The sequence below is a fragment of the Ciona robusta genome, chromosome 1 (assembly GCF_009617815.1).
Source record: "Ciona robusta chromosome 1, ASM961781v2".
NCBI lineage: Eukaryota > Metazoa > Chordata > Ascidiacea > Phlebobranchia > Cionidae > Ciona > Ciona robusta.
In genome coordinates, this window is record NC_143235.1 from 3065927 (window position 1) to 3084125 (window position 18199).

General features: G+C 35.7%; 3 protein-coding genes and 7 non-coding genes across 12 annotated transcripts; 3 read left to right on the forward strand and 7 right to left on the reverse strand.

Moving 5' to 3' along the window:
* The first annotated feature begins 38 nt into the window (after positions 1-38).
* LOC149741383 (metaxin-2-like) lies at positions 39-2326 on the forward strand. The gene is made up of 7 exons (XM_089891081.1): positions 39-195; positions 397-444; positions 505-584; positions 1016-1132; positions 1334-1465; positions 1638-1846; positions 2091-2326. Exons 1-7 carry the CDS (start codon positions 156-158, stop codon positions 2248-2250), a joined length of 786 nt encoding a protein of 261 aa, XP_089747207.1. The 5' UTR covers positions 39-155; the 3' UTR covers positions 2251-2326.
* An 817-nt stretch (positions 2327-3143) lies between these two features.
* Positions 3144-7084, reverse strand: LOC149741384 (large ribosomal subunit protein uL14). Its single transcript, XM_089891124.1, has 5 exons — positions 6947-7084; positions 6702-6785; positions 5970-6098; positions 3994-4107; positions 3144-3246 (listed from the first exon to the last, which is right to left on the reverse strand). Exons 1-5 carry the CDS (start codon positions 6957-6959, stop codon positions 3164-3166), a joined length of 423 nt encoding a protein of 140 aa, XP_089747250.1. The 5' UTR covers positions 6960-7084; the 3' UTR covers positions 3144-3163.
* LOC149741385 (small nucleolar RNA SNORD2) lies at positions 6171-6239 on the reverse strand. Its single transcript, XR_016387389.1, has one exon. It is a non-coding gene; the product is annotated as a small nucleolar RNA SNORD2 (small nucleolar RNA).
* A 269-nt stretch (positions 7085-7353) lies between the features above and the next one.
* LOC149741386 (cilia- and flagella-associated protein 184-like) lies at positions 7354-17960 on the forward strand. Of its 3 annotated transcripts, none has more exons than XM_089891030.1 (14): positions 7354-7550; positions 7607-7655; positions 8044-8112; positions 8356-8458; positions 9035-9105; positions 9472-9666; positions 10115-10209; positions 10395-10531; positions 10699-10909; positions 11298-11417; positions 11723-11815; positions 12223-12360; positions 12732-12848; positions 17395-17960. In XM_089891030.1, exons 1-14 carry the CDS (start codon positions 7533-7535, stop codon positions 17521-17523), a joined length of 1545 nt encoding a protein of 514 aa, XP_089747156.1. In that variant the 5' UTR covers positions 7354-7532; the 3' UTR covers positions 17524-17960. The 3 variants fall into 3 exon arrangements, with proteins under 3 accessions (XP_089747156.1, XP_089747169.1, XP_089747163.1); XM_089891043.1 differs by having other exon boundaries at positions 8398-8458; XM_089891037.1 differs by having other exon boundaries at positions 7358-7550; positions 8365-8458; positions 17395-17957.
* Positions 12994-13112, reverse strand: LOC149741387 (5S ribosomal RNA). Its single transcript, XR_016387419.1, has one exon. It is a non-coding gene; the product is annotated as a 5S ribosomal RNA (ribosomal RNA).
* On the forward strand, positions 13497-13615 carry LOC149741388 (5S ribosomal RNA). Its single transcript, XR_016387394.1, has one exon. It is a non-coding gene; the product is annotated as a 5S ribosomal RNA (ribosomal RNA).
* On the reverse strand, positions 14030-14148 carry LOC149741389 (5S ribosomal RNA). Its single transcript, XR_016387395.1, has one exon. It is a non-coding gene; the product is annotated as a 5S ribosomal RNA (ribosomal RNA).
* On the reverse strand, positions 14651-14769 carry LOC149741390 (5S ribosomal RNA). The gene has a single exon (XR_016387420.1). It is a non-coding gene; the product is annotated as a 5S ribosomal RNA (ribosomal RNA).
* On the reverse strand, positions 15311-15429 carry LOC149741391 (5S ribosomal RNA). The gene has a single exon (XR_016387383.1). It is a non-coding gene; the product is annotated as a 5S ribosomal RNA (ribosomal RNA).
* LOC149741392 (5S ribosomal RNA) lies at positions 16984-17102 on the reverse strand. Its single transcript, XR_016387390.1, has one exon. It is a non-coding gene; the product is annotated as a 5S ribosomal RNA (ribosomal RNA).
* Positions 17961-18199: the final 239 nt, after the last annotated feature.

Here is an 18199-nt window from a genome sequence, read left to right on the forward strand (position 1 = left end):
ACACAAAAAAATAACATTTTGCAAACATTGTGATTTATTTCGATTTCGAAAAATTTGCTAACTCGATGACGTCAGGGCTTTCACCTAACAATGGGGATTTCCCCGTCAACATTTTTGGGACGTAAAATTTCGTATAAATGTAGCTTTATAAACTAATGTCATTACTCCACGAGATTATAATGTCTCAAATCGAAGGTAAGATCTTTTTTTATTTTGAACATCAAAAACAATCACCCACAAAGTTAAATTCTTGGTAACTCAGAATCTAGTACGAGGTGTATGAAACAAAACACCTAAGCTATCATGTTATGAAATTTCCAGCCATGCGAGGATAAAGCAAGTTGTGTTATATTGATTTTTTATTATAGCGTTTTAAATGCATTTTTGATTTTCTAGCCCCAGAGAACTGGCCTGATAACGTCACTTTATACAAGCCAATTGAAGGTATGTTAAATGTTTAACTTGGGAAGAATTAATTACGATTGACATTTGTTTTATATACAGAGAGCCAAATACTGTTGAATGAAAATGCAGCTTCTCTCACTGTACAAGCATTTATGCACATGACTGAACTAAGAGTTAAGGTAAAACGGTAACAGGTTTTGTGTGAAAGTAATATATATCACAACCCAATAGTTAATTGTTGGGAAAAATTTATGCTGCTGGGATTAGATTTTTTTCTATATTCTCTGGCAAGAATATTTGCCTATGTAATTCAATAATTGAAAGAATGAATTTAACTTGCTTTATTCTCATGTGGTGGGGAAACGACAGTCGTTACTACTTGTTCGTTTATGCACCTTGTGCCAGCTCACGTGTTACCATGTGCATCGCTTTGTAGGTAATTTTTTTATGTATGGCTAATAATTTGGACAACCCATTAGTGACCACAGGGTCATTCAAACAGGACATAAAACCCTGTTGACTAGAATAAACACGCAAGAACACAAATCATGAATTACTACAGTATTCATTTTCCTGTGGTATTTATGCAAGAACAAACCACATTTTTCAGGTTATCCAGAAACACAATGCTGAGTTTATGTCGCCTTCAACTGGACTACCAGTTTTATTTTGCGGAAATCTAGTTCTATCAGAACCAAGTCCAATCATTAATTTTCTTAAGCAAAAGGTAACCCAAATTGAATATTACTTACTTATGCTATTTAACCCTAACCAGTGTTTAACATGCAAGAACTGGTGCACCCCCATGTATATTTTGGCGCACTTTACACCGGTTAAATAGCAATGTTCTACAGCTTAAAGTACAATTAATTGAAAACCATTGCTGAAAAAAATCTTTAAAAAATACTTAACCAAAATACACTTTCAGGCAAACAATCTAAGTTCACACCTAAACGATGTGGAAATAACTGAATTGAAAGCTTACATTGAACTTGTAAAAAATGTTCTTGTGCCAGCGGAACTATTTATAACCTGGGCTCATGAAGATACAATTAAAAAGGTAGTTTTTCTATGGTAGCTCAAGCCATTGAATGTATTTTGTTTGGTATATTTCGCAACTACTTGGCCAAAAAATCTTCTTAAGTAACTCCAGGGTTTGCAAAATTGTTTAAAACTAAGATATTTTGTTTTTAATACTGTACACTGTCATGGTAAAAGTTTCGCAATTTCAGATCACTTATAAAAGGTATGGAAGTCCTTATAAGTGGCCGCTGAACCATATTTTATGCTGGAGGAAACGCCAGCAAGTACTCAAGCTGCTCAGTGCAATTGGATGGGGAAATGCCCAACGATCAATTTCAAATGTAGATGAAGAAGTAGAAAGATGTTGCCACGCTCTTTCTCAGAAGTTGGGAGACAAAAATTACTTTTTCGGGGACAGGTATGAAAGTTGGTGCTGATTTTTAAGAATTTAGAAAGTATGGCTTGTTCTAACTTAAGACAGGCAATATTATGTGTTTAAAACCTTTATTTAAAACATACATTAGAAAAGAAACTGTCAAACTGACACAACTACGAGAGGTTATAACTATTAAGAAGGCACAAGGTGTATAAAAGAGAAAACCTGTGTTATATAACAGCTGTTGTAACCCCGTCATACCAGTATAAAACACAATATTTTATAGACCAACAGAATTGGACGCTCTGGTGTTTGGACACTTATACACTTTGTTGACAACAACATTACCCGACAACAGGATTGCGGAGAGCATCAGAAAATTTGATAACCTCGTCAAATTTTGTCAGTTTGTGGATGAAGAATACTTTCGTGGAACTTTAGATTAGTGATGCTTTGTTAAGATTAATGCTTTTTACAAATTGAAATTAATTGCTATCTGAAATACATTTGTGAAAAGACAAATTTTTCGCAATTACTTAAGACTTAATAGGTTACATCAGTATTTCCACAAGCGATCCGCCACTGGTTTTAGTGAGAAAATTTGGGAGCTGCTAATGAATGGAATTTTGTTCCATCAAGTTAGCTTTATAATCCTGTTCTTGTAACTGTTTGGTCGCTCACGGCAGCTATACATGCGTCGATGCGTGGAAATTTGGGAGCTGCTAATGAATGGAATTTTGTTCCATCAAGTTAGCTTCATAATCCTGTTCTTGTAACTGTTTGGTCGCTCACAGCAGCTATACATGCGTCGATGCGTGCTACAGTGAAGAAGTTTACAATTGCGCTCGGTAAACAAATGGAAATGATTAAACCTTTAAAAACTCCTAAAATTGTCTATTAAAACTAGTGGCGCAACCAGTATGTTACAAAGGGGACTGTCACATAGATAATTAGGTCCAGTAGAAGTTCCTTTTGAGAATTCAACATTAAATAGTTGCTCTGCTTGTTCGGAGCTTCATAAACCTTTTGTGTCCCTGTCTTTTGAGAATGCAAAATTCAACACAGTTTAAAAGTTAATACGTATTTAGTTACGCAGAAAGGTCATTCAAATTATGTATCTTAATACATACCCACGAGGTCTGCAATTATCTTTAAAAATTGGTGATGGAAAAACTGTAACAAATACCTATTAAAATCTGTTGTACACTAACTGCAAACTAAATCTGTTTCATAAACTCAGTTTCTACACAGAACTGCTCTAACACATAAATCAGTTTCATAAAATCAGTTTCTACACAGAACTCCTCCTCTACCTCTAACAATTTTGATGAAACAAATCTATTTGGGGTAATAGTTTATTCAAGCGATTGAGCTAGCATTGGACGCGATCCTCGGCCAACAATCTGCACATTCTTTCGCCACAGGACCAGTGATGGCAGATCCTGTAAAGTAAATTTAGTACATTTATGATTTATCACATAATAATGGCTCACTGTCAGGTTAGTGGGTCTTGTAACTTTTTTCCTATTTCCTTTTTAAAAAGATTAAATTCAACTAAAAACACCTATTAGTATTCATCTTTCACATTAGTATTCATTTTAAAAAATTAAATTTAAAACTAAAATACTTTTTAGAGATACCTAAAATGTTTTTAAAAATTGCATTTGTTTAAACTCTTGCTAGGACCATTTACAGTAAAGTTAATACTACACTAACTAGTGAATAACCAGTGGGTTCAGATTTAAAATTTGTCATCAGCGGCAACCTGCAGCCCCGAAAGATGGAAAAATCATCATTACACCAACTGGTTTCAACACACAGTATTAATTACTAATGCGTTTAACTCATAAATAAACCAATATATATGAACACCTTAAATATGTAAATAAAGGAACAACAAAATATATCAAAAAGCTGTGTACAGAGAAAAGCTAAAAGCCTACATATATGCTTGGTATATGCATTTTAAATATACATACAAACAGTACCAATACAACAATATAATACATATGTATTAGTTTAACTGTTAATTGTAATCTGTAACCTAGCCAAATATATAAACTGTTAATTGTGACCTAACAACAAAATATATCCAAAAAACGTGTAACGTAAAATGCAAAAGGTATATATATTTGGCATATGCATGAGTTTAACTGTTAGTTGTACCCTAGTATAGAGTTAGTACATACCTTTCATTTCTCCTTTTTGATTTACTATTACTCCGGCATTATCTTCAAAGTAAATCATCTGTCCATGTTTCCGACGATATGATTTCGATTGTCGGATTATTACAGCAGGATGCACTGTGGATGGTGGAGTGAATTAACTAGTAGGGATGTGCTGAAGTTGAAAAAGCTCGGGTTCGCCGAGCGCCGAGCTTCAACGAAAAGCTCGGCACGAGCCCGAGCCCGAGCACCTATGACGTCATCAAGGAGAAAGGCGTACGAGAATGCGTTCCTATTCAGCCGAAAAGCGCCGCTAATCAAAATAATACAGAACACGTGGTTTGCGGTTAAAGACGCGTCTCGCTTTTCATAATTCCTACTGTTGCAAAATGTAAAATTCATACAAAAAATATTTAATTAAAAAATTATTTATAACTGTTACAGCCAGTGGCACAACTAGCAAGTTTCTACGCATGTTCATCTTGGATAATGTATCGATTATTTACGTCAGAATAAACCTTTACGATCGTTACATCACAAACAAGATTGTTGGAAAACAATCGTGTTTTATTCGCTTCCATACGATCTGTAGTTGGTGTATAATTTTTGTTTCTGATGATTAGTTTAATGCAGGTAAATCGCGATTATGTGAATTTTAATTGGTGCAAATATAAGAGCGAGGAGCGACGCTATCAGTAAATTGGAACCAACATAAATTGTAATATGATATTACAAAGTATCGTCCCGGTCGAGCTTGGACAGAAGCCAAAAAACATCGTTTGATGGCACCGCACGAGAACCAGAGTTTCATTACGTCATTTTTCACGAGAATAAATTCACAACGATTGCTTCGTTTGTTACGTGTGGAATGTATGCTACCGCATGCGTCTTCCTTTATTTCATACGCCGGCGCAGAGTGTAAAAATGTGACGCTGATACACGATGTTTTGATCTCGTGGTTGATTGGGCTGCCAACTTGGGCAGTGGGCACATTCCTCCCGATTGTTATATTATGAAACGTCATAATTAATAGTTACGTTGCGATAGGACACGTGACGTAACAATTGAATGAAAAATTGTTCTAATTCCAAGCGAAGGAATGTTATATTGAATGCAACGCGTGTGTGTGCGTCTTAGCACTTTCTGGCTGCGTGCGTGTCTGCGGTAAAGGTGGCTTAGGGGTTGCAAAACCCTGTGGTTGCAAAACCGTGGTTGCAGCAATTTATAATATTTCATTATAAAAAAGTTTAAGAGTTTTTGGCTTTTTATTTAAAATATGATACGAAAACATTGGGCGCTCGTGTAATTCGACACCTGCTGTAATTCGATACGGGCAAATTCGCTGACGTTGCGATTCGTTACTTGCGAGAGAGCAAATTCACAACGAACGAAAAATAATTAAAGAGAAAGCTACGCTGACTAGTCTCGTTATCTCTTAGTAGCTTCACTTTTTTCATTTTTAATATTTTACGCTCTCGCGTGCAACATTATAGCATAAGGCTCGGCGCTCGGCCCAGTTTTCAGCCGAGCGCCGAGCGTCAAAAAAGGAGACGCTCGGGCACGAGCTTTTGAGTTCGGGCTCGGCTCGGCACATCCCTATTAACTAGCAATATAGCATTAAGGTTTTAAGAATAATATTTATTTATCCCAAAACAAAACAATTAACAAGCTCTATTCAGCTTGTAAAAACGCCATCACAATTATGCCCGATTTAAAGTAGAAAAAAAGAACTTACAACTTAAAAAGTTTTTTTTTGCAATAATGACATTGGTGGGAAAACAGAAAAATATATAAAACTGAACACCTTATTATACATATATATAAGCAGGTAGTCCTTTTTTGTGAAAGGTGAAATTGGGGAAAATACACCCCATATTTATACGGGAAAAACGGTACAAAAAAGACACTCATGTATGCTTTAACGCAGACACATGCGGTGTTAAGTCGTAATATTTTAATAAATAGCAAAACTGCGCATAAACACACAGTATATTACACACCTTTTTTCCGAAGTTCTGGTTTACCCTTTTTAACTGTGGCAAGTACAATATCACCGACACCAGCTGCAGGTAACCGATTCAATCTACCTCGAATACCCTTGACAGCGATAATGTAAAGGTTCTTTGCACCTTAGTTGAAAAACTATATTAGTTGTGAATACTGTAAAAAGTTCAAGGTTATATTCTTTACATTAGTAAGAAAGTTGGTCAGTTTTAAAATTTTCATCATCGTTTTCAGTCCCGAAAGATGGAAAAATCATCATACCAACTTACTAATGCAAACTACAGAATATGGCAATTTCTAGGTTAATAAAATCACGCACATGTCAAACTGTTATTTTTTGCTTGTGTATCATTTAAAATCGGTGTGCAAAGTATGTACATTTTCTGGCCACATTAGAAAATCTTTCTCAATATGATTCATTATTTAATTAATTTAAATGGGTGGGTCAAAGTGTAGCGTGCCACCAAAATTTGTGAACAAAATTGCTCGGGCACCCAGCTGATATGTCTCTGCAGACTGGCAATCAGCCGAATTTTATCAAACTTACTCATAATAAGGTAGCACGAACAAAAGCAGGCTTTAAATAGAACTTCTTATACACTATTAGTAGCTTCTAAAACATTGTGAACGTGCATTATTTTAAAAACCAAATGCGTTGAATTGTTGCGAAATTCAAAAAATATTTTGGCAGGAAATAAAATACTAAAATACAATATTAAATTTATCACCTGTATTATCAGCACAGTTGACGACTGCGCCAACAGGCAGCGAAAGACTGATCCGGAATTTTCCTCCGGCTGCTCCTCCACGTCCTAAATACAACGAAAAACCGATCAATTTGACTGCATTAAAACTCAATTCTGACCATTATACTTTGATTTTATGTTTCCTTAAAGTATAAACTACAACTGTGTAAAGTTTCAATGGCAAACAGCCACGAATTACTACGATTTAATCAGATTTAGACACCAACCTCGCTTCGACATGGTTAAATTTCCAAAAAGGTAGAATCGATGTCAACTTTTGCCTTTCTCACGCATATATCGGTAGAGGCGCTAAACACACATTGTAGTATTTTGGGGACCCATTCTACAAAGCACAAATGTGAACCCAAAAAACAGAATCTCTGCATATCCGTCATATTTCTTTTAAATTAATAATAACGTTACTGGAAATATTTACCTAATATAGTTTCATTGCTATAATGTTTATTTCCCCTCCCCCTTTAGCGTTTCTCCTTACAATATTATTTTTAAACTATAGGTTTGATTAAAATGTTAAAAAACTTGTTCTAATATATAACAATAGTCTTCAAATGTTTAAAAATAAGAGATATCTTACACTTTTACAACGAAAATCCCCAATTAAAGTATTCGCCACCTGTCGGTAGAAATCGAAAACAATGGTAATCATGGCAACGGTGGATGCGAAAAGCGCGGTTTGAGTTTTTCTTATTTAATGATTCTCGTTAGCTAAAAAATCGACCTTATTTTTTACAAATATTCGAGTTCAAGCGACTGTGAAAACGTGAGTTTGTTATTCAAGCTTGGTACGTCAGAATGAGCGAAGAAGAACAGGTACGGTCGTTTTAAAGATTTAACTTTGCAGTTTTTAAACATGTACATTTATTAAGGCCCCTGCTGAAGTAACGCAAGAGGAAGAAGCTGCACCTCCTTCCCAAGGTTTGTTGAAAGCTTAGTATACCTATACAACTCCCGACCGCATTTTCAAAGTTAATTTTCGACACGAACGCCCGAGTTTTCTTTTAAAAAAATTATACAGCGGGTATCAGGGAGACGTAAGGAACATTTTGAAACCAAAATTTTCACTGGTCACCAGCAGCAGTATTACCAAGCCCATCAGTGGAAAAAATAACTAACAGAAGCCTGCGTTGGGGCGGGTAGAATCTTTTTTAAACTTTCATGCAAAGGGGGCCAGTTATACATCCAAGGACCCACCCATAGCCTGTATAATCCCCCACCTTAACCCATACCAGGCGTTTTTGGTGTTTTTTTTACTGGGAGCCACCGGGCGTATTTTAGTATGACGTGCGCTTGTTCTTTATCTCAGAGAATGTAGAGGATACAAAAGCTGCCCCTGAAACAACTACTGAACAAAAGGAAGAAGAAACTGTGGCAGGTAAAAGTTAGAACTTGTCGCTTTATTGGCCTTAAACTGTCAACTAACCTATCTTTACAATGTCTATGTGTGTGCATGATAATAAACTAAAAATCAAATTGATTCTTCTGTTTATAAATGTGTTGCAGCAACTGTATAGTGCACGTCACTTTAAATGGCTCAAGGCATATATACTCAAAAGCAATATTTTGCTATCTCAAACTGTATATAACTTAGCCACCTGTTTTAAAGTAATTAAACTAGCATCAACAGATGAAAACAAAACATCTCAAACTGCACCTGCAGGAGATACTGAAGTTAAAGAAGGAGAGGAGGTTAAGGAGACGGAACAGCCAAAGACACCTGAGTATAAAAATACTGTTTTCACTGTTATTTATACTTTAGTTTGACTTTTTAACAAGATTTTTTAAAAAAAATTTTACACAACATTTTTTTAAAAATCTAGAGTGGGCATCTGTCACACGTCTAATGAACAATACTTTTACTTTTTATGTCTTTCTTGGATAACTTTAAGTGGGCTTAAATAAATGAAGACATGGCCATTTGACAAGCTTATGATAAATAAATCACTCCTATAATGACTAATGTTAATGAGGTAGGACCTGGTGCTACGAAACAGGTAATATACAAAAATCAATTTCAGCAAAGTGTATAATATAAGAGATATAGTAGGGTGAGGGAAGATAGGACTTCTTTTTATTCTATTTTTCCTTCACATTTGGTAGAAACAAAGAACATTCAAAGAATTATAAAACTATATTGTTATGACTTCCATAGACCGCTGTTAATTGTTTAAAACACGATCAGGGCATTTGGATATTATGTGCTAAAGGTGTTCTGTCTTCTTCCACCCACCATATATTTATTACCTAAATGGCAGCGCCAGTCACTAAATCAAATAGAATGTAATTATGTTTTTCAGAAATGGTGAAGACAAATCAGCTGTTGTAGCAGATGAAGTTAAAGATGCATCAGAGGAAGTAACTGCTGCCGGTATATGCTTAAACTTGTTTCTATTTGTAAAAAAGGCTGACGATGCTATTGAGGCAAAATACATATATATTTTTTGTTATACAACTGGTATGACTTGATTTTTGTCTGTTGCGTTTTCGTAGCATCAGATCTTACTGTATTTATTTACACAAAATCAGTCAACTGTGTGACTTTATAACCAACTTCATCAGCACCAGAGATCAGGGTCAGATTCGTGGAATTTATTACAGTTAAACTAGACAGTATGTTTTGTAAATTGTAATCAAATTTACTTTCATTTTTTTGAATAAACTATAATTTATATGTACCTGTTCTTTTTTCCATGGTACACCATCCTGTATCTAATTATTCCGTTTTAATTTAAAGATGGACCAGAAATCCCAACGGAGGCTGAACAACCTCCATTGCAAACCAGTGAAGGTTTCACAGATGGGGAAGCTCCAGAAGAGCCCCCTGTAGTGGGTGAGGTACTTTCCCGTGGGGCTACCCCACCCCTTATAGTTGAACCTGATGGTTTAAACGGTGAAGAAATGCCACAGCCAGGAACTCCTGAAAAATACGGTAAGCCCATACTAGTGCCTAGTTAGTTGTTATAGTAATATTAAAAACTTTCATCTGTCTCTTTGATTACGGTAGCGAAGATTTAAAACTATTTTAAATGAAAAGACAGGATATAGTGATAAAACAACAGTTTTTTGTTGTATAACAAGTCAAACTGTAATCAAACATATGATTTCATTAGTCTATGGGCAAATGTTTATTACTTATTAGTTGTAACTTTGTATTATTTATTTATTTCCAAAATACAATCATAATATAAAATACTGTAAAGTCATTATATGCTACCATTTTTCATGTTCTACCTAGTTATTTTCCAAAATCCATAAAATTTAGTCAAAGGAATTTAAAATTTTTCATTTTGAACTTTTCACCATAAGCTTTTTATTTATGGTGCATTTGCTCCAAGCCTGTATAACTGTGATATTAACTTAAATATGTTCAACTACAGGCAGTGAAGGAGGGGAAATGGAGCTTCTTCTTGAAGAAGATGAACAAATTCTGATGCCACAATATAACAGGGAAGAACTGCTACAAAAGTACCAAGTACAGAAAATATTAACAGTCCCTATTTATTTGTTAGGATGAATTTTTAAACTATAGTCGCCGGTCAAAAATCAGTGACTAACTTACTAGTCATGTACCCATATTTAATGACACAAAATAATGAATACCAATATGGTTAAACGAATCATAACAAAGCACCCTTGTAACTTAACTACATTAAACAGGCTGCTCTGAATGAAAGAGAAATGCTAAACCAACAGAACCACCAACTCCAACATAAACTTGCAGAGTATTTTCGAAAAAAGAAAACTGAGGAAACGCGACAAGAAGTAGATAAAAATGTCACCGATCAAGAACAGAGGTGATGCAACTATTTCTTTTCTCGTCACATTTGGTAGTAAATAAAGAACATTTCAAGAATTATAAAACCATATTCTCACGACTTCTATACACCAATATAGTGGCCCGCCTTCCCCCACCCAATGAAATATGTATCAAATTGTAATTTAACGTTATGGTGAACTACAGATACATGAAATACATGAGCAACCTTGAAGAGCTAAGACAGCAACAAACTGCTGAACAAGAGGCTTACAATGAACAGTTGGAAGAATTAAAAGCCAGAAAAGCAGAAAAACATGGAAAAGTAGAAGAAGAATGGAACAAAGCCATTGAATTCAAAAGATCTGTTGCTTCAATTGCAATTAATAGCAGATCAGGAAGACCAATACAACAGAAGGTATTGGTTTGATTGCTTCATTTATGTTGTTTGTGGGTTAGATCTAACTCACATGTGTCTGAAGTACATCTTTAAGACTTAGTGTGTTAAAATATTTGGACAGGCTGTTTTTTTAATTCAAGTTATATTTGATATAAGGTAAAACGGATATATTAACTTTAAATAAAGCCAATTGCTTCCACTAAACCGGGCAAATAATCAGTTTTGGGTAATTTTTTGTGGCTATGAAAATGTAATTTTGAATTTAAATTTTACATATATTTGCAGGGTGTGTTCCAATTTGTGATATGTTTGAGCTGTTAAGAATTAAAATTAATGCTAAAATTAGATGACCAAGTTTTTTTAAAATTAATGCTTAAAATGATTAACCAAGTTATTTTAAACCTAGGATATTGAAATGTATGAAGCCAATGAGAGAAAGAAGGAAGTCGAAGTCTCTCAAGTTCGCCTTGAAAATATTAAGTTGAAAAACAGACTTAGAAAACAAGAAATGCAACTTAAACAAAAGGTTTATTTTGTACCATATTTTTGCAATCTTTTAATTAAAACCTAAACAGTAACTTTTTTAATTTAAATAAATACTGGAAGAAATCCCAATAAAACTTTAACGCGCTCCAACCCAGTGGTTACTAATGGGTTGTCAAAGGTATTGGCCGATATAAAAATAATGAAGAAAATCCCCCAAAGATAATCACCCACAAATTAACATAACTCGTTAGCTTACACGAGGTGTATAAAACCGAACACTCGTGTTATAACGACTGTCAATTTCTAGCCACAGGGGGATAATCTATTTAATTTGTTTATAAACAGGAAGAACTTGCTGAAGGTTTACATCTGATCGATTTTGAACAGTTAAAAATTGAAAATCAGACTTACAATGAAAAGATTGAAGAAAGAAATGAGGTAGCTGGATCATTGATTATTATAATTGTTTAAAACATGTAGTAGGGTGGGGAAGATGGGACACCTTTTCATACTATTCTCTTCTCCCATTAGGTGGTAAACAAAGAAAATTCAAAGAATTTTAAAACTGTTTCCTCAGAACTTCCATAGACCGTTGTTAATTATTTAAAATACGAGCAGGATATTTAAAATGTATATGCTAAAGGTGTCCCAGTTAACCCTACAATACTATATATATCATTGTCTTTGTGGCTATTTATATACATTTTGAATTGCAAAACTAAATGCTGCAACTGCGTAAATTGAAGTTAACTTTTCATATTTCTATATTCATATTCATTTTAACGCCCGCTCTATTTTTTGTTTGCAAATATCTGTTACACAGCCCTGCTATTGTGTTTTTATAGGAATTGCTAAAACTTCGCAAGAAAATTACAAGCACTGTGCAAGTTCTGACTCATTTAAAGGAGAAGTTACAATTCGTGCAAGCTGAGAACCAAGTCAGAAAATCGCAACTTGCAGAAGTAGAACAAGACGTTGCCCAAGTAATTTTATACCAATATATTCTATTCTTTGTGGGTCTAGGATTTAGGCCAGAATTTGCCCATTACCCCTATAGGTGCTCAATTTCTACAGGGTGCTTAGTGGGCCTTGACCTATGAAAATCCTATAAACCCAAAATGAGTATTTTATTAAAGTAAGTTAAAAAATATGGATTTTGATACTTTATAGGCTGAAGATACTTTTTTTTTAAAGGTTAGTACACCTTCAAGTATGTTTAACAGTTGCAGGAGAAACTGCAACTCTGCTTATGGTATATAAACCAATACAAATAAATCAAAAAAACATTTCAATAGTTAGAAATGCATAACACACTATGCGTGTGCATTTTACACACCTGACCATTTTGTTGCAGAAACGAGATATTCTGTCACGAACGAAGCAAGCACGTGACGGACTACGTCACGACAATGGGAAGTTACAACAAAAGTCGGGTTTGCTGGGAAACACTGATCTTCTCAGAGATTTTGAAGTAAGATTAGCTATTTGTGTAAAATACATGAGTAGCCAACAGCGCACGTAGGAATGTCGTTTTTATCTAAAGAAGGGTGATTTTAAATTAGTTGTAGTCTGGTGGCATCAGAGCATTGCTCCGTTCATGGGGAAAATATGCAGAACGCCTACAACACCCGGTATTCCCAGGCGGTCACCCATCCAAGTACTAACCGGGCCCGACGTTGCTTAACTTCCCAGATCGGACGAGATGGGGTGTTCTCAACGTGGTATGGTCGTAGGCGATGAAAGGACGCGAAGTAGCGCTTTTAATCGCGTATGGCTGTGACGTCACAGAACCAATACAACAAACATTTTTCGTTTACTTCGGACACAATAGCTTGGTTGGATTGGTTACAATTCAGCTTATGTGTAGCATATACGCCCATTTATATAGGCATAACCGTCTGTACATAAGATATTTGAACACCGAACACGAGTACACAAATAGACCAACGGTTGTTGTAAACCTATCAAGAATATCTCACTCCAACATTGATTTAATAGAACACCTAACTAAATCAAGACAGATAAGGAATGGTTTTCTGTAAAAGTCTCGTATTTGCGTAGATGGTTTGTGACGTCACAGCTATACGCGATAAAAAGCGCTATTTCGCAACGTATTATCGCCTACGACCATACCACGTTGAGAACACCCCATCTCGTCCGATCTGGGAAGTTAAGCAACGTCGGGCCCGGTTAGTACTTGGATGGGTGACCGCCTGGGAATACCCGGTGTTGTAGGCGTTTTGTGTTTATTTTACGAAGATTTTAAAATTAATCCTTAAAAGACGTACCAAACGTCCGCGTAAGGTGCAAAGTAAGGGTAAGATGAGACATGTTTTTTATATTTTTTTCTCGTACATTAATTGTTAAAAACATGACCAGAAAATCTGGGTTTTAGATCTAAACGATATCCCATCTAATCCCACGACCAACAGTGCCACATTATATAAAGCGAAACGTTTTAGGTTTTTTAACATTCCTTGCTTTGGCCATGGCCTATACTTGTATATTCAAGGCTATGCTTTAACCGTGACGCGACTACGTTAAACAAAACCTAAACTTTGGTATAATTTTAAAAAGCGACAGGTAGTCTAATAAATATGTTATAAACCTCTAAAGTTTAAATAGCGAAAGATAAAAACGCAAAACGCAAAACGCCTACAACACCCGGTATTCCCAGGCGGTCACCCATCCAAGTACTAACCGGGCCCGACGTTGCTTAACTTCCCAGATCGGACGAGATGGGGTGTTCTCAACGTGGTATGGACGTAGGCGATGATAGGACGCGAAGTAGCGCTTATAATGGCGTATAGCTATGACGTCACAAACCAGTTCGCAACTAGGCATATGCACGCTTTTCAATGAAAGCAAAACTGAAGTAGGCTCAGTTGGGCTCAAATAAGTAAACCAGTATTGACTGAATTAAAGATATTTATAAAAGGGTGGGGTAAGATGAGTTATGTTTCAATATCTTTTCTCGTCCCATTGGTGGTTAACAAAAAACAATTGCAGAGTTATATCTTATTTGTTTAAAAAAAAACAATCACAAAATATTGGTTTTTGGTGTAAACGGTATCCCACCTTACCCCACGACCCATAGTACTATTTTATAAAAAAAATGTTTTAACAATCTATCCTTTGACCAATACGTTACTACGAATGGACAAAACTTAACAACTTAATTCTAGCACAGAAACAATTGGTCTAATAAATATGTTATAAACCGCTAAAATTTAAACAGCCCAAATTAAAACGAAATACAGATAAAAAGTAAAACGCCTACAACACCCGGTATTCCCAGGCGGTCACCCATCCAAGTACTAACCGGGCCCGACGTTGCTTAACTTCCCAGATCGGACGAGATGGGGTGTTCTCAACGTGGTATGGTCGTAGGCGATAGTACGACGCGAAGTAGCGCTTTTAATCCCGTATAACAGTGACGTCACAAAGTAGTTCGTAATGAGGCTTTGCGCGATTTTTAAAGAAAGCAAAACTGAAGTAGACTCAGTTGGGCTTAAATAAATAAACCGGTATTGACTGAATTAAGCATATATATATATATATATATATAATTGGGGGGAGATGAGACGTGTTTCAATCTCTTTTCTCATCCCGTTTGGTAGTTAACAAAGAACATTTGAAAAGTTATACATGATTTGTTAAAAAAAACAATCACAAAATATGGGTTTAGGTGTAAACGAAATCCCATTTTACCCCACGAACCAGCGAAACCGCTGTGTTATAAATCGAAACCGCTGTGTTATAAATCGAAACGTTCTAACATTCTATACTTTGACCAACACGTTACTACGAATGCATAAAACCTAAAATTTGGTTTAATTTTAGCAAAGCGACAGGGTATCTAATAAAAATAATGTTATAAAGTATTAAAATTTAAATAGCACAAACTAAAGCGAAATTTAGGTAAAAACAAAACGCCTACAACACCCGGTATTCCCAGGCGGTCACCCATCCAAGTACTAACCGGGCCCGACGTTGCTTAACTTCCCAGATCGGACGAGATGGGGTGTTCTCAACGTGGTATGGTCGTAGGCGATGATACGACGCGAAGTAGCGCTTTTCATCGCGTATAACTGTGACGTCACAAACCGGTTCAATTAGGCTTTGCGCGTTTTTCAATGAAGGCAGAGCTGAAGTAGACTCAGTTAAGCTCAAATATGTAAACCAGTACTAACTGAATTAAAGATATACGTCTTTAATACATATACACTGCATCACTCGTATCTCATAGGTCGAAACACATATATGCTGTTTATATCTTGGGGCATATAGGCGGCACATATCTAGATTATAAACAACATACTTAAGCTCTTGTGTTTGAAATTAACTGCCACGTAAAGACAAAACCTAAAGTTTGGCCTAATTTTAGCGCAGCGAAAGGATGTCTAATGTCAAATGTTATAAATTGTTATAATTTAAATAGCGTTAACTAAACGAAATATAGTTAAGAAACAAAACTCCTGCAACTCTCAGTCCGTGTAAGGTGTAGAAGGGCGAGGTAGGATGGGAAAGGTTTTCAGTCATTTTTCTTCTACATTGTTTCTTAAAAACACGATCAGGAAATATAGGTTTTAGGGGTAAACGATATCCCATCTTGTTTTACCAACCGGTACTTTGCCCGCTGCGTTACTACGTGTGGACAAAACCTAATATTTGTTTTAGTTTTAGCAGAGCTGCAGAGTGTCCAAAATAAATTGTTAACTTCCTAATTTAAAATGGCACAAACCAAAGCGAAATTAGGTAAAAACAATACGCCTACAACCCGGCGTTGCTTAACTTCCCAGATCGGACGAGATGGGGTGTTCTCAACGTGGTATGGTCGTAGGCGATGATACGACGCGAAGTAGCGCTTTTCATCGCGTATAACTGTGACGTCACAAACCGGTTCAATTAGGCTTTGCGCGTTTTTCAATGAAGGCAGAGCTGAAGTAGACTCAGTTAAGCTCAAATATGTAAACCAGTACTAACCTAATTAAAGATATACGTTTTTAATACATATACACTTCATCGCTCGTATCTCATATGTCGAAACACATATATGCTGTTTATATCTTGGGGCATATAGGCGGCACATATCTAGATTATAAACAACATACTTAAGCTCTTGTGTTTGAAATTAACTGCCACGTAAAGACAAAACCTAAAGTTTGGCCTAATTTTAGCGCAGCGAAAGGATGTCTAATGTCAAATGTTATAAATTGTTATAATTTAAATAGCGTTAACTAAACGAAATATAGTTAAGAAACAAAACTCCTGCAACTCTCAGTCCGTGTAAGGTGTAGAAGGGCGAGGTAGGATGGGACAGGTTTTCAGTCTTTTTTCTTCTACATTATTTCTTAAAAACACGATCAGGAAATATAGGTTTTAGGGGTAAACGATATCCCATTTTACCCCACGACCCACAGTACTATATTATAAAGGGAGAACAGTTTCAACAAACCATCCTCACCATTACGTTACTACGCATGGACAAAACTTAAAAATGGGCCTAATTTTAGCACAGAGGCAGGGTTTCTAATAAAATAACGTTATAAAGTATTAAAATTTAAATGGCACAAACCAAAGCGAAATACAGATAAAAAGTAAAACGCCTACAACACCCGGTATTCCCAGGCGGTCACCCATCCAAGTACTAACCGGGCCCGACGTTGCTTAACTTCCCAGATCGGACGAGATGGGGTGTTCTCAACGTGGTATGGTCGTAGGCGAAGATACGACGCGAAGTAGCGCTTATAATCGTGTATAACTGTGACGTCACAAACCAGTTATTCAAATATGCGATTTTTGCAGCAAAAGAAAAAACTCACAATTTAGTTTACTTCTTATAATTTAACCTATGTCAACAGTTTAAATGGAAAATTTATGTTACCAGTATGTTCCGTATAGTCACCTACAATAACCTATATACCCGTGACGCAAACACGTTACGTTTTATCATATGTTTTATGCTTAAATAATCATAAACGTTGATGGTAAATTAATAATGTTGTTAAACACAGGTTGGTAGTGACCAGGCACAAGAACTCGGCTTCCAACTAGAACAACTAAAGCGCCAACACGCCGAACTTACCCTCAGTTTAAACGGAGTGAAAAAGAAAATCGAACTATCCAAAGAAAATCAAACGTGATCTATAGTGACGTCACTTCTTTACTGTTCTGTATTGAATACAGAAAGATTTATTTCAAATTATTAACTTTTTTAAATATATTTTGTTGGTTGCATTTTGTTGGACCGCGAGAATACTGGTGTCAATAATTACTGTAACATTTTTTCGACTAATTTCGTTAAACAGATACCGGTAAAGGAAGATTAAAAAGAAACATTTCTCTTACGCCGTGTCCCGTTTTTCCCGCCCTACTATATATGTCTGCCCTTTGCAAGCGCTGAACGACCTAATTTGTCTATAATCCAGGATTTTTATCGTTTTAGTTAAAATAAGAAAAATATATTCATGGGATAATGTGTATAAAAATTATATACAGAAATACCGAAATGGCACTCTTCATAAAATGATACACTTCTTATTCTCATTTTTGTTAATTTTTCTCCTCTATAAAAAACGCATTTTTTTATGAAATTCGTTAAATTATTTCACCATAGTATGATAGTATACTGAAGTGATACTATGATTTCACAGTAGCTGGAAGTTCACAAACATTCATACTTATTGTCACATGTACTACCGCGCAATTCGCACCAAACTGTGTGAAGTTTAGATTAACCTGTTCGTCGCATTCATATCACTCCGGATCCCTAAACCATTGATCGCAACATAAATCGCGGTAGGTCACTTCCGGTCCGTG

Coding starts and splice junctions, on each gene's coding strand:
- LOC149741386 (XM_089891030.1), top strand. Junction 8,459..9,034: donor GAACAGCCAAAGACACCTGA/GTATAAAAATAC, acceptor TATGTTTTTCAG/AAATGGTGAAGACAAATCAG. Junction 12,361..12,731: donor TAGAACAAGACGTTGCCCAA/GTAATTTTATAC, acceptor ATTTTGTTGCAG/AAACGAGATATTCTGTCACG.
- LOC149741384 (XM_089891124.1), bottom strand. Junction 4,108..5,969: donor ACCAGAACTTCGGAAAAAAG/GTGTGTAATATA, acceptor CACCATCCACAG/TGCATCCTGCTGTAATAATC. Junction 3,247..3,993: donor TCAAAAAGGAGAAATGAAAG/GTATGTACTAAC, acceptor TTTACTTTACAG/GATCTGCCATCACTGGTCCT.
- LOC149741383 (XM_089891081.1), top strand. CDS start 156: ATGTCATTACTCCACGAGATTATAATGTCTCAAATCGAAG. Junction 196..396: donor TATAATGTCTCAAATCGAAG/GTAAGATCTTTT, acceptor TTGATTTTCTAG/CCCCAGAGAACTGGCCTGAT. Junction 1,133..1,333: donor TTAATTTTCTTAAGCAAAAG/GTAACCCAAATT, acceptor ATACACTTTCAG/GCAAACAATCTAAGTTCACA.